The 14,100-nt window shown below is 36.8% G+C and overlaps 1 protein-coding gene across 1 annotated transcript in view; it reads left to right on the forward strand.

Moving 5' to 3' along the window:
- The first annotated feature begins 643 nt into the window (after positions 1 to 643).
- Positions 644 to 14,100, forward strand: part of LOC127983541 (disks large-associated protein 2) — an 18,938-nt gene continuing 5,481 nt past the window's right edge. Inside the window, 4 exon segments of the mRNA XM_052585732.1 lie at positions 644 to 654; positions 6,471 to 6,530; positions 9,244 to 9,308; positions 9,517 to 9,875. Coding sequence (XP_052441692.1) covers positions 644 to 654; positions 6,471 to 6,530; positions 9,244 to 9,308; positions 9,517 to 9,875 — 495 coding nt within the window.

Consider the following 14,100-nt stretch of genomic DNA (forward strand, 5'->3'; position numbering starts at 1 on the left):
AATCCAGTCAGAGTTATTAAAAAAAAATCTCTTTGATCTTTCAAGCTGTTTGATGCCACTCAGCGGGTGTTGCACTGCCTCTGTCCATGAGAAGTTTAATAAAAAAGCGCATCCATAAAAAAAGTGTTATTCAGAAGTGTTATTCAGACGAACTCCAACTGAATTCATCTGAAAGAAGAAAGTAATATACACCTAAAAAAAAAAGCCTAGAAAAAAACCTAAAAAAAAGGCTAAAAAAAACACCTAGGATGATTTCAGGGTGAGTAATTTGTGGTTCAATTTTAATTTTGGCTGAACTAACCCTTTAAGACCAGTTTACACCTAATTTGGCTCGGATTGCCCCATTAGAGTGAGGGCCCACTCCACTAGGAGGATATATTCCTCATGGGCTTGGTCCACCAGACTTGGGGATATTTTCAAGGCAGCCAGCTGATTGTCGCTATCTAGCTTTGTCAGGTTTTATAACATGGACATCCCTGCTTTCCAGGCATGGGTCTTGTCAGCTTAATTGTCTTGCACCCCAAGTAAGTTAGTGCTCCGACTGGTGGCCTGAACCTCACTAGTTAGCCTATGTTTCTTAGGGCTTTCATGGCAGTGCACTAGAGCTGGGCTCGCAGGACGGCTTCTGTTCTGCACTTATAGCATGGCATTGTGGTATATCGTTCCCCCAAGCATTATAAATGGAATAAGTGATGCATGCCTTTCCATGCTATACAACTTCATGCGAGTCGATGCTACCTATCCTCAGTGGAAATGATTCTGATGAAAATGCATTCAGTGTCGATTTACATAGTTAACTCTACCCTGTTTGGGTGAGCTGAAATGGCATATGTTTGTGCAGCTGCACAAACTTGAACAAATCAGGCTTCAATATTCAGAGGATAACAGTGTCACCCAAGCATCACAAACACAATGCTTGTTCCCGTTATCTCAGGTAACCAAGGTAACATTAGTAACTGGAGCATTATACTATGATGACATCCACTCTGCATTCATGGGGGCATTGCCACTGTATGTATGTATGTATGTTGAGAATAAAGGTCATCAGGCTCTAACCTCAAATCTCCATCAAGAGGTGAGGTCGCCCTACACCTCCACGGTTCAGATGGAGAATCCCTCTCTCCATTTACCTACCTGTGTTTCAAGCCATCTGTTCAATCATTAATTCATTCACCATATGTCTGATTCACCACACAAGTATCTCTGAAACACGTGAACAAGTCTATCGGAAACAGAGAGAAATTAGTCAAAATTAGTCAATGTAATTTTTTTTGGCATAAAAAATTGCATTGCTACAGTGAAATAAATGATCCAAGATGGTAGACACAGTGGGATGGAAAAAAAAAAAATTACTGTAAAATGTATACTAAGATCGCTCATCCAATCAATTTAAGAACAAGAACTATCCTTTAGCAATCTAATTTGTTCAATGTAGGGCAGTATTTTTCATTTCCAGTCCTTTAGCCCTTCTAACTGGAATCATGGCTGAATCACCTGTGATGTACACTTCGCAGGGCACTTATGGTCGAAAAGAACAAATGTCTGTATAGATAAGAGTTGCATGAAAAATATACTGGCGGGGGCTGCTGGAATAGAAATCCACTGATATAGAGTATTAGCCTGCTACTTGTACTACAGCATATGTACTCTGCACAGTATGCAGAATTTATATATGCCTTAAATATCCAGATGACTGAATACTGTCCATTCACTGAAATACTGTATGTACTGTAGCTTTTAACAGAGCACATCATGTTAGGTACTGTATCCCCAAATGCAATGCGCATTGATTGGGAAGTTTATCAACCATCGTGTGACTCATTACTTGACTGGACTAACTAAAAATATCTGTACATAAAATCAGATTCTAAAAATAAAATAACAATATTTATATCTTGGTCATGTGATACTCCAGCAAATATATTTTTGGAATGTTTACATTTTGCATACGGTTGGATACGTTTAGCTTAGTAGGGCATGAAGCAAGTGCACTTTAAACCCGTGACAAGGAATATTCAATGAAATTTCATGAAGTAATTTTCAGTCAGGCCGTTATATTTTGGTGTGAATGTCTTGATGTAGGCCTACTTTTGTTCCTGTGTCTCATATCATCCTTCATCCATGTCATCACAGTCATTAAGCATATCACCTTCCACACTGTCAGAGTCCATGCACACATGATAAGGACGACCCAGACGAAACACTCAGGATCAAGCAACGCTCTTACTGGAATCTACAGTCAATGACCTGGCACAATGGTGAATTTTAACCCTTTTTCCAGTTATGGAAGAACTGGAACTGAAATCTGATACTGATCTAATACCTTTGAATGATTGTGTAATTCATTTAGACTGTTGTTTTTGTGTAAATGTAGTCATATTTAAATGATATACTTGAGAATTTTTTTGATTGCAACATTTTAATTTATAGACTTTAGACAAAAATCATACAGAAATTTATATTGTAAGAATGTCATTAAGTTTGTTAGTGATTCACTTGAAACTTATTTTTCATTTAACTTATTTAGAGCTTTGCAAATTCATCCATGCATTAAGTTGCATCTTTAATTTTTAATGTTTAAAATAGTTTTTGCCTTTGTTTATTTATTAATGCTTTTCTTTTGCCTTCAGTGTCTTAATTGTTCATTTTATTTACTTTCAGAATCTGTGTTAGTTTTAAAATATCACTGAAAATCTAAAATGTGTGATAAAATGAAATTGTTTATAAAAGTGTATATTATAATGGTTTGGTTTTCAATAGTTTTCTTACCAACGTGGCAAATGACCAAGTGCCATACACTGTAGCTTTTTACTTTTAAACACAACTACAATTGGTGGAATATATATGATGAAGTTTATAACTGATTTTAAGCATAATTTTAGTTGGCATACTGAGGGAGGCAACACCCTTGTGGGAAAGAAGCATGCTTAATTGTACTAGTAGTGTACTTCCTATCTTAAAAATGTTTATTTAAATCTATCTATCTATCTATCTATCTATCTATCTATCTATCTATCTATCTATCTATCTATCTATCTATATATATATATATATATATATTTAAGTGCAGATAACATAATATCAAATAAATAAAATGCCATTTACTTTGAGAGTTCATTTTCATGACGGTTTTGCATTTAAAAAGTGGGTTTCACTTTATTTTGATGGTCCCCTTAACACATTATTTTGACTATAACGTTGCACCTACATATCTACTAAGTCTCACAAGAGTGTTAGTAGAGTATTAGTAGACTGGTAGGGTTAGGGTTAGATTAAGCTGACGTACTTGCAAAGTTACTTTTACTTATAGTCAGTGGAATATCTATTGGGGAGCATCACAATAAAGAGTTATTAAAGGGATATTAAAGCAGAAAGCAGATATTAAAGGGATAGTTCACCCAAAAATGAAAATTTTGTCATTAATTACTCACTCTCACAATAATGCCATTTTAGAGAGTATCACTTGTGGTCTTGTGGGTTTGGAACGACATGAGGGTGAATAATTTGTGACAGAACTATCACTTAAAAATAATATAATAGGATTTAGCTGACATATAGGTGCATTGTTACTTATTGTAAAAAAAATGTTCAAAAGGAACCATCAAAATAAAATGTTAACAAAAAGTGTACATTGTAATACTTCAAAGTACATTTTAAATATATAAAATAAAATAAAAAATCATGCGTTAAAGAAGTACATATACAGTATGTTAATGTGTTTACCTAATTTTAGCTAAATTTAAGAAAATGTTGATTTAAAAATAAATGCTTGTCAGTACATTTGGCAGAGCAAATTAACTATAATTAATTATAGTTTCAGAGAAAATAGTAATTATATAATTATGTAAGTGTCTGAAATTAAATATATATATATATATATATATATATATATATATATATATATATATATATATATATTTATATACATACAGTATGTTTAGTTTGCACTTGATTTTATATATGAATATTTATATTTAAATAGATTATTTCCATAAAGTATACTTCATTTTCACAAGGGTAGAATTAAACTAATACTTGCATCATGAGCTAAAGATTATGGTGAGAAAATCATAAGGAATAAGTTCTTTCTTACATGCCAGAACCTCTTTTGACTAAATATTCTACCAACCACCAATTCTTTATTTGTAACTAAATGTTCTGGCCTGTTTGTGGTTTTAAATACATGTGACTTTTTAAATGTATGTATCTTTGTTAATTTTTAACAATCTGACACCACTGATTAAAGCTTAATTGACTTTTTCAAACATTTACTTAATTACTTAATAAGACAATGAACAAGTGAAGATATCTGGAGACCCAAACAGCTGGTGTCAGATTGAATAATATTGTTCACTGTTTAAAATGTCTTATTGATTTTAATGAATATGAAATGTTGGGAGATGTAACTGGGACTGTGACTGTGTCTAACAATTAGATTTTTTTCAAAGCTCTACTAATTTTTTTTCTTTTTTTCAGGGATCCAGTTCCGTCTCCCTACTGCCTGTAGTGTGGATCGAACAGAAACCCCAACTCCAGGTAAAGCCATACCACATAGTTTGTTCATGTTCAGAAGCATCATGCCCATTCAGACATTCTCAGATTTTCATGTCACTCCAAATTCATATGACCTTTTCTCATGATATACAAAACAAAATGTCAAAGATAGTCTTTCCAACACAGTGAAGATGCATGTTGATCTGAAGTCTGGACTGCCAAAACAAAAACAAAAAAGACAAAAAATCAAGCAAAGCATAGCAAAACAAGCAAAGGCCAGGAAAAACAATGAAACAAAGCAAGGAAAGGAAAGGCAAAACAAGGAAACAAAATAGAGCAAGGTAAGGCAAAACAAGAAAAGAAAGCAACAGAACAGTAAAACAAAGTAAGCCAAGGAAACATTAATAAAAGCAAGACAAAAAAGGCTAAACAAAACAATGAAATGCAAAACAATGAAACAAAGTAAATTAAGGCACGCCAAGAAAACGTGCAACAAAATTAGCAGAGCAAGGCAAGACAAAACTAAAAAACAAAGCAAAGCAACAAGACAGCAAGTAAAAACAATGCAAAGCAATGCTAAACAATGGAAGAAAACAAAGCAAAAAAAGGCAAAAAATCTAAGCAACAAAGCAAAACACAGTAAAGCAAAGCAAGGTAAGTCAAGACAAAAAAAAAAAAAATAAGCAAAAGTAAGACAAGACAAAACAACTAACAAAACAAAGCAAGGTGAAACAACAAAACAGTAAAGATGAGGCAAAACAGCAAAAACAAAACAGCAACAACAAAAAAACAAAGCAACATAACAAAACACAGTAAAGCAAAGCAAGCCAAGGTAAAACATCAAAACGAAGCAAAAAACAACACTTGATATTCAGCTCGTTTTCTAGGGAAATTGTGTCACTAATGCTGATAAGGCTCTATAAACACATTATTAGAATATCTGCTCTTATATCGCTGGGCTGCTGTTTTACTGTCTTTTATCATGCACCACATGCACTAAATAACTGTTTTAGAAGGAATATTGTATATTGTACTTATACTCTATGTATTAAATGTATTAAGATATATCTGTGTTCTTTGGAAAACACATATTCTAGTAATCTTCACTAGTGATTCACGCTGTTGATCATGCCTACTATCTTTGTTTCTGTGTTTAGCACCTGTGTGGCATTTGATACCCCCCTGATAACTGTTGCCAAGACACCAAATCATTCAGCAGCCCTTCATTGGCACACTGGGCTTTCGGAGAAAAAATAAACTGGGCCATTCAAGATGTGTTTTTACAAGCTAACAAGACACTGCCTTCTTAGAGAAATGAGAAAAATAAAATCATTCTCACTCTCCTTTATTTTAAATAAAATCTAAATAGAACAGATGGAATTCCTTTTTTTCCTTATTTTTTTTAACAGTTAATAAATACACATGGCATGATTTATGCTGATAACGTGTTAATTAAATGGCAAAATGTGTCATCATTGAGTATTATTCAGCATTATTTTTTCTCTGAACATTCCTCAACCATCTGCCATTGAAGAATAGATCAGACATACAGTATGAGTTCTGCAACAGCTGTCTTATTCAGATTCGAAAGAATACAAATATATATAAAACATATCAAGATATAAAATCAATCAGCTTCAGTGTTGCTTTGTGTGTCCGTATGATTGTCTCTGCATATAACCACGACAGGAGAAAATATTGTAACCCCCTAATTCAGTTTTAAATCTTCCACGCTTCCTGAGCGTAGTTGCAGAGATGAGTCATATTCTGTTGCTCAGGGAGTTTTTATATTTAATCACAGCTGATGAAGTGTTCGACATGCTGATGACAGAATGAATTATGACGCCTAGCATCAACACAACAGGTCATGAATGGATTATTGTGTTCCTCTCTTATACAACCCTACTTTCTATTTTTGGAAGTGTTTTACTCCTCTGTATGAATCACACGTCTCTCTCCCACATTTTTCCCTTCAGTCTGTGACTCATTCAGCAGTTTTGTAATAGTGTGCTATTTGCAGCCCGTGGTTTTGATTGGTACATCATATGTAGACTGTTACATTTAACCACACTGAGGTGTTTTGTCATGTTGGCAAATACAAACACCCTGCAGGTGCTGCAAAGTAGGTCTGTATTTCCATCTTTTGACTTTTTTTTTATCCTGTTTGAGGTCAGGGCTGCTTGATTTTTCCAAAGCTTCACCGCTTTCAAAGAATCAAGCTGGATTAGCACCACTCTGCACAAGCCAGAACTGACCAGAGCAGGAGAGCTGAGGCACTGCTGTCAGCTGAAGCAAAACAGACAAACTGACAACTGTTATCAAATTGTACATGGCATTAAACTTGAATGATTCACACTCTCTGCTTCCTGCTTTCCATATATGGGCTGCTCAGTGAATGTGTTAAAAGCACCTCAAAAGCTTCTGATTGGCTAAGGGATGTCTGTCTCAAAGAAATGTGATTATGTTTCTTAAGCCCCTTTCACACTGCCATTCCGGCAAATACAGGGGTAAAATGTTCCTGAAATTGTTCCCTGGTCGCTAGATTTTTCACTTTCACACTGCCAGTGATTACCCGGGATATGTGCGTGCTTTCACACACAGCCCTTGAAGATCCCGTAACGACACGTGACATCAGCGCGTGACGTGTAATGTACGAGTCGACAACGCTAGGCACGTTATACTTTCACTGAAGCAAGCGAACTATCTCGGCGTCAGCGGGGAAAGTGAGGAACTAACTGATCTCTGCTTCATTACAGATTGCACATATGTTTTCGTCGCGAACGTTGATCTTCCTTCAAAACAGCTGGTAAAAGAGTCGCACGATAACGCGTGTCATCACTTCGACACGGAATTAGATCTGGCTTTTGTTCACACAGCACTCATCCCGGGTCGAACCCCGCAATGTTACTAGGTCCCCGACCCGGGTTCAATTCAGTAATCAATTCCGGGACATGGTTGCTTTCACACAGAAGGCGACCCGGCAATGTTCCGGCAATATGCCGGGTCAGACGTGCAGTGTGAAAGGGGCTTTAGAGATCAAGCCATGAGATCAAAGTCAATTTGAAATATTTAGGAATATGTTCAAGATCTAAAAAAGTAAATACTGTAATTGCAAAATATTCCCTTTTAAAACCCTGTTTTTTACTTTAATTTGTTTTAAATAACATCATTTATTACAAATTATTTAAAACTTGTTGGTAACATTGCATCCTTGCATGATTAAAAAAAACAAAACAAAAAAAAAACACTGGTAATAATATTTTAAGTCCACCTTAGATATTCTACTATATTAGATATAACTATGAGTACTAACTAAAATGGCCTATCAAAATTAGGTGTAAACCATTTGCTTGCTGAGGGGAAACAGTTGTCTTTTTATGACATTGAATATTTTAAACATATTCAGGAATTTCATTCATGGACGATACGGTAGTTGCAAGTTAAAAAGAAACCTTTGCCAACCTAATAACTTTAATGCACAGTGTTTTGCCCCACTCTGAACGTCCCTTAAAATTCAATCAGAATGAACTACTCTTGGCTGGATTAAGAAACAGTATGCATCAGATTTAATGTGGATCGTCAAAACATTGGCTTGCAAGACAAACCGTCTTTGTCTAGTGAGACTGCATTGTCAAACAGGAACAAAAGAGAATATAAGAGCTGCTGGGACGCATGAATAATACAGATACTGTGAACACAAGAGCACAGAAGTGCAGAGAACCAGCTCACTTCAAGCACTCGAATGTCCAATTTGCTCACTTTACGTATTATTCCATTTTCAAAAGATTAATTCTTGTAGGTTATGGTGTTCTCTTGTTATTAAAGCTGCACTGTGTACACACTTTTTGGGGGGGGAGAATTAACAAAATTGAAATAATAATTTAACTTATAAGTAATCCTATAGTATATTTTAGGGGAAGTCGTGGCCTAATGGTTAGAGGGTTGGACTCCCAATCGAAGGGTTGTGGGTTCTAGTCTCGGGCCGGACGGAATTGTGGGTGGGGGGAGTGCATGAACAGCTCTGTCTCCACCTTCAATACCACGACTTAGGTGCCCTTGAGCAAGGCATTGAACCCCCAACTGCTCCCCGGGCGCCGCAGCATAAATGGCTGCCCACTTCTCCGGGTGTGTGCTCACAGTGTGTGTGTGTGTGTGTGTTCACTGCTCTGTGTGTGTGCATTTCGGATGGGTTAAATGCAGAGCACAATTTCTGAGTATGGGTCACCATACTTGGCTGAATGTCCATTCACTTCACTCACTTCACTTCACTTATTTTAGAGTTCTCAAGATGGATTTAATGGGAAACTGCACACTTTTCTGATTTATGTTTACATTATATCCATAAATAAAGGAAAGAAGGTCAGGCTAGTACTCTATATAAAGTGGAAGTTGCTTGAGGCCACAACAACTAAACCTCGGACCGAAAAGCATTTGCAAACAAAAAGTAAAAAGTGATAGAGTAAAACACGGATTGACATAGTTTGCATAACATTTGCTGTGCTTTGATTAGGTTCAGGTCTTTATGTTGGTGACAATGCCAGACCAGTTACTACTTTGCTCTGTTTATCTATAAATAGCCAACCTATGTTAACGTTTCCGCCATTATCTGGTTTGGATAACCTTTTTTATGTTTAATGTCAGGATTGGCAAACTTTTGCAAAAATTAATAGGTCAAAACAACAGCACCATATCACCTACTCATGAGAAATGGTTTTCTCTTCATATATCCGTCTTTTGATGTTGGGAAAGTTCTGGTGTTGTTAGTGAGATTCCCATTGTCTGTAACAATGAGCAAAGCAGTGCTCCCCGGGAAGGTAAAGTAATTAGCAGAACAGTGTCTCTCCGTGAATAGCTTACCGTTTATGCTTCAACCGATAGTGTTGGGCAAAAGGAAATGGTTCCTAAAAAAATCAATGATCAGACATCTGCTAAATGACTGTGATGAAGGTTTAGTTTCTCTCTGATCCATTGCTCTTTCTTTCTCTCTTTAATCTAACGTATTGTTCATCTGTTTCGTTATAGCGGTAGTGACATATACGCCTGGCTACAAGAAGACCCCTCCACCTGTTCCTCCTCGTTCCACCACTAAGCCAGTGATTTCTGTAACAGCCCAGAGCAGCACCGAGTCGACGCAGGATGCTTACCACGAGGGTCGGCCCTCACGGGGAGGGCTTTGGGCCACAGATAGCCTCGGCCGGGTCATCTACACCTCCACCGACAGCCTGGATAGCGCAAAAGCAGTGACCCTAGCAATGGAAACCGCACCCAAGCGTCTCACTTCTGCGGGGAGCTACAGCTCCGTTCAGACCTGCGATAAGGCCATCCTGGTGTCCAAAGCAGAGGAATACCTCAAGACTCCGCGCTCTTCCATCGGGATACAGGTAAACCTCCCTCAAGGCTTTAGGTTTGTGTCATTATAAGCGACTCTGTAAACCCTGTAAACCCAATGGCTTTGTGTCTCGCCTCAAATCCAAAAATAGCTGGCAGCATTCAGACAGTGAGTCACCCACCCAGAAAGTGCACACAAAGACTCCTCATATAGCCAGATTCTGTGGCGGAGAAGATGAGATTGCAGATTGACCCTGAACAACAAAGATTAATGATGCTGCTTCTCTCTGTGGGCTTGTTCCTACACAGGACCAACAGTCAACCACAGCACGCAGCTGTTGTGATGTAGAAAACATTACACCTATAAAGCTATGGATCATTAACAACCAAATCCACAAAGGCAGGAATGACTTATTCTGCTAAATCCGGAGCTCAAACCACCCGACCATTAAACCTGCCACTGCTGCGCCTAACAAATACAAACAAGGCTCTAAATGTGATTGTTGTTCTGATGAACCACTAGGAATTTCAGCCTGTTTTCACTCCCAAGGCAAACAATGCTGTCCACAAACACCGTACACATTTAGACGCTTTTATGCAAAGCAATTTGAATTCCAATCGAATTTTGGCTATCAAATCCAAGACCTTCAAGTTGCCAGCATCTTGTTCTACTGTTTGAGCAACACTTTATTGTGATGTGGCTAGTAAGGGTAAGGGTACTGTATTGCTTTCAGTGAGAAACATTTGGTGTCAATAACCTGATACAAAGTTTCTAGGACTTTTATCATCATAAATCTATTGTTGGGAATACTTTTGTCATCGTGGTATGTTGGGTTGCAGCTAGAGTAACCACTTTATATACAGGTGCTGGTCATATAATTAGAATATTATCAAAAAGTTAATTTATTTCACTAATTCCATTCAAAAAGTGAAACTTGTATATTATATTCAATCATTACACACATATTGATATATTCCAAATGTTTATTTCTTTTAATTTTGATGTTTATAACTGACAACTAAGGAAAATCCCAAATTCAGTATCTCAGAAAATTAGAAGATTACTTAAGATCAATACAAAGAAAGGATTTTTAGAAATCTTGGCCAACTAAAAAGTATAAAAATTTAAAGTATGAGCATGTACAGCACTCAATACTTAGTTGGGGCTCCTTTTGCCTGAAATACTGCAGCAATGCGGTGTGGCATGGAGTCGATCAGTCTGTGGCACTGCTCAGGTGTTATGAGAGCCCAGGTTGCTCTGATAGTGGCCTTCAGCTCTTCTGCATTGTTGGGTCTGGCATATCGCATCTTCCTCTTTTCAATACCCCATAGATTTTTTATGGGCTGAAGGTCAGGCGAGTTTGCTGGCCAATTAAGAACAGGGATACCATGGTCCTTAAACCACGTACTGGTAGCTTTGGCGCCGTGTCCAGGTGCCTGTTGGAAAATCTGCAAAAAATCTGCATCTCCATAAAGTTGGTCAACAGCAGGAAGCATGAAGTGCTCTTAAACTTCCTGGTGTACGGCTGTGTTGACCTTGGACCTCAGAAAACACAGTGGACCAACACCAGCAGATGACGTGGCTCCCCAAACCATCACTGACTGTGGAAACTTTACACTGGACCGCAAGCAACATGGATTGTGTTCCTCTCCTCTCTTCCTCCAGACTCTGGGACCCTGATATCCAAAGGAAATGCTAAATTTACTTTCATCAGAGAACATAACTTTGGTCCACTCAGCAGCAGTCCAGTCCTTTTTGAAGTGAGTTTCTGACGCTGTCTGTTGTTCAAGAGAGGCTTGACACAAGGAATGCGACAGCTGAAACCCATGTCTTGCATACGTCTGTGTGTAGTGGTTCTTGAAGCACTGACTCCAGCTGCAGTCCACTTTGTGAATCTCCCCCACATTTTTGAATGGGTTTTGTTTCACAATCCTCTCCAGTTATCACTATTGCTTCTACACTTTTTTTTCTGCCACATGTTTTCCTTCCCTTCACCTCTCTATTAATGTGCTTGGACACAGAGCTCTGTGAACAGCCAACCTCTTTTGCAATGACCTTTTCTGTCTTGCCCTCCTTGTGCAAGGTGTCAATGGTCATCTTTTGGACAACTGTCAAGTCAACAGTCTTCCGCATGATTGTGTAGCCTACAGAACTAGACTGAGAGACCATTTAAGGGCTTTTGCAGGTGTTTTGAGTTAATTAGTTGATTAGAGTGTGGCACCAGGTGTATTCAATAAACCTTTTCACAATATTCTAATTATCTGAGATATTGAATTTGAGATTTTCCTTAGTTGTCAGTTATAAACATCAAAATTAAAAGAAATAAACATTTGAAATATATCAGTCTGTGTGTAAAAAAAATATATAATATACAAGTTTCACTTTTTGAATGGAATTAGTGAAATAAATCATCTTTTTGATGATTTTCTAATTATATGAGCACCTGTACACCTAAAAGGATAGTTCACCCAAAGATGAAAATTCTGTCATCATTTACTAAACCTTCTGTTGTTCCAAACATATAAGACTTTTATTTAAAAGCATAAATGAAAGATATTTTCCAGAGAGATTTCTGTCCATCCATTGGAAGTCCATTCCACCAAAACGTTGACACTTGAAAAGATTGTAAAAGTAAAAAATCGAGTAGTTCAATCCAAGACTCTAAAAAATTGCCTTATATAAAAAATATTTAGCCTTTTATTCACATAAAAAATAAAAATGAACACACATGTATAGAGCACATCAAACTATAGTAGTCAACATATGAAGTGGATCAAAATCATTCATCAAAGTTGTCCTAAGACAAGAACGCAGTTTAGTTTTAGGGTTTGTATGGGCTTAGAATGACATCAGGGTAATTTTTAATTTTTGGGAAGACTCTCCTTTATATTTGAATATTTAAGAGCATCTAACAAAACCCCCTAACACTAAACCTAACCATATCTGAATATAAACACTATAAGTATTGGGCCCCATGGGAGTGAGAATGAGTTGAAAATGATAGATGCATTTTAGTGAGTTTTAGTGAGTGATTTTAGCCAAGATAATAAATATATGTTTACAGCACTAGCTGAGAGAGATGTGGAATATAGAAAAAGCACCAATAAGTCAAAAACCTCCAGAAGACTTTAAACTAGTTTAAAATGCATTACTGTATGTTAACATTGCAATTCACAGGGATTCATCACTCTGGATGCTAAAGAAGCTAGCTGTCACCACCAAAACTAATAATATGTAATCAGGAAATCAGGAATCAGAGGAAGGTCAATTTAATGTATAAAAGGCTTATACTAATCAATAAACCATTTATCCAATGTTTGCAGTTTAAAGTAGTTTAGTATTGTGAACATTAATAACTGGTTACTAACAGCATTTGAGAAAGTAACGTGTTACAATATTAATACAATATTTCTCCCTAAAAAAAAAAGTAACTTAAGGCACTGGTTGATCAAATGGGATTATTTGTGTTATTTCACATATTTTATTATTGCAGGCAATAATAAACTGGTGTTACTTTATTGAAAAAAATCTTTTATTGTAAATTAAAAAGGATTATTTTACTAGTTACATAAAAAAGTGATCTGATTGCATTACTTGTAATCTGTTACCCCCAACACTGGTTACTAGGATCTTGTGTCTCCGTTGGGCTCTTGAGCAGGCTGCTTTAGGGGCTGTCCTTATAGCAAGTGTGCTATAAATTGCCTCAGATAAGTGTTTGTGAGATGACAGCTCTTTAAGGGAAGTCTCATATTTGTGCCTCTAAGCTGTTGTGTTCTCTTCTGGGTCTGTGCTAATGTGTTCATGCCACCCACAGGACATTGTATTACATTTACACCTAGTCATTTAGCAGATAGATTTATCCAAAGCGACTTACAAATGAGGACAACTGAAGCAATCAAAACTTACAGAGAGCAACAATATGTAAGTGCAAATGACAGGTCTCAGTTAGCCTAAAGCAGTACATGTATTTTTTTTCTTTATATATACACACACACACGCATACAGATGTACAGAGGTAATAAGAGTACCTCTGCATGTAAAGAATGCATGCATGTGTTGCTGCATCATGGTACTCTCCATAATGGCAGATGATGTGATTTGGAGAAGAATTCCTAAATAAACTCATTATTTTGGTTTTCTTTGCGCACAAAAAAGTATTTTTATAGCTTCAGAAATTAGCGTTGAACCACTGATGTCACGTGGACTATTTTACATGGAACATTTCAGTTGCATTGCTGTCTATGCAGGGTCAGAAAGCTCTCGGCTTTCAACAAAAA

Source organism: Carassius gibelio, chromosome B20 (genome assembly GCF_023724105.1).
Source record: "Carassius gibelio isolate Cgi1373 ecotype wild population from Czech Republic chromosome B20, carGib1.2-hapl.c, whole genome shotgun sequence".
In the NCBI taxonomy this organism is placed as follows: Eukaryota; Metazoa; Chordata; class Actinopteri; order Cypriniformes; family Cyprinidae; genus Carassius; species Carassius gibelio.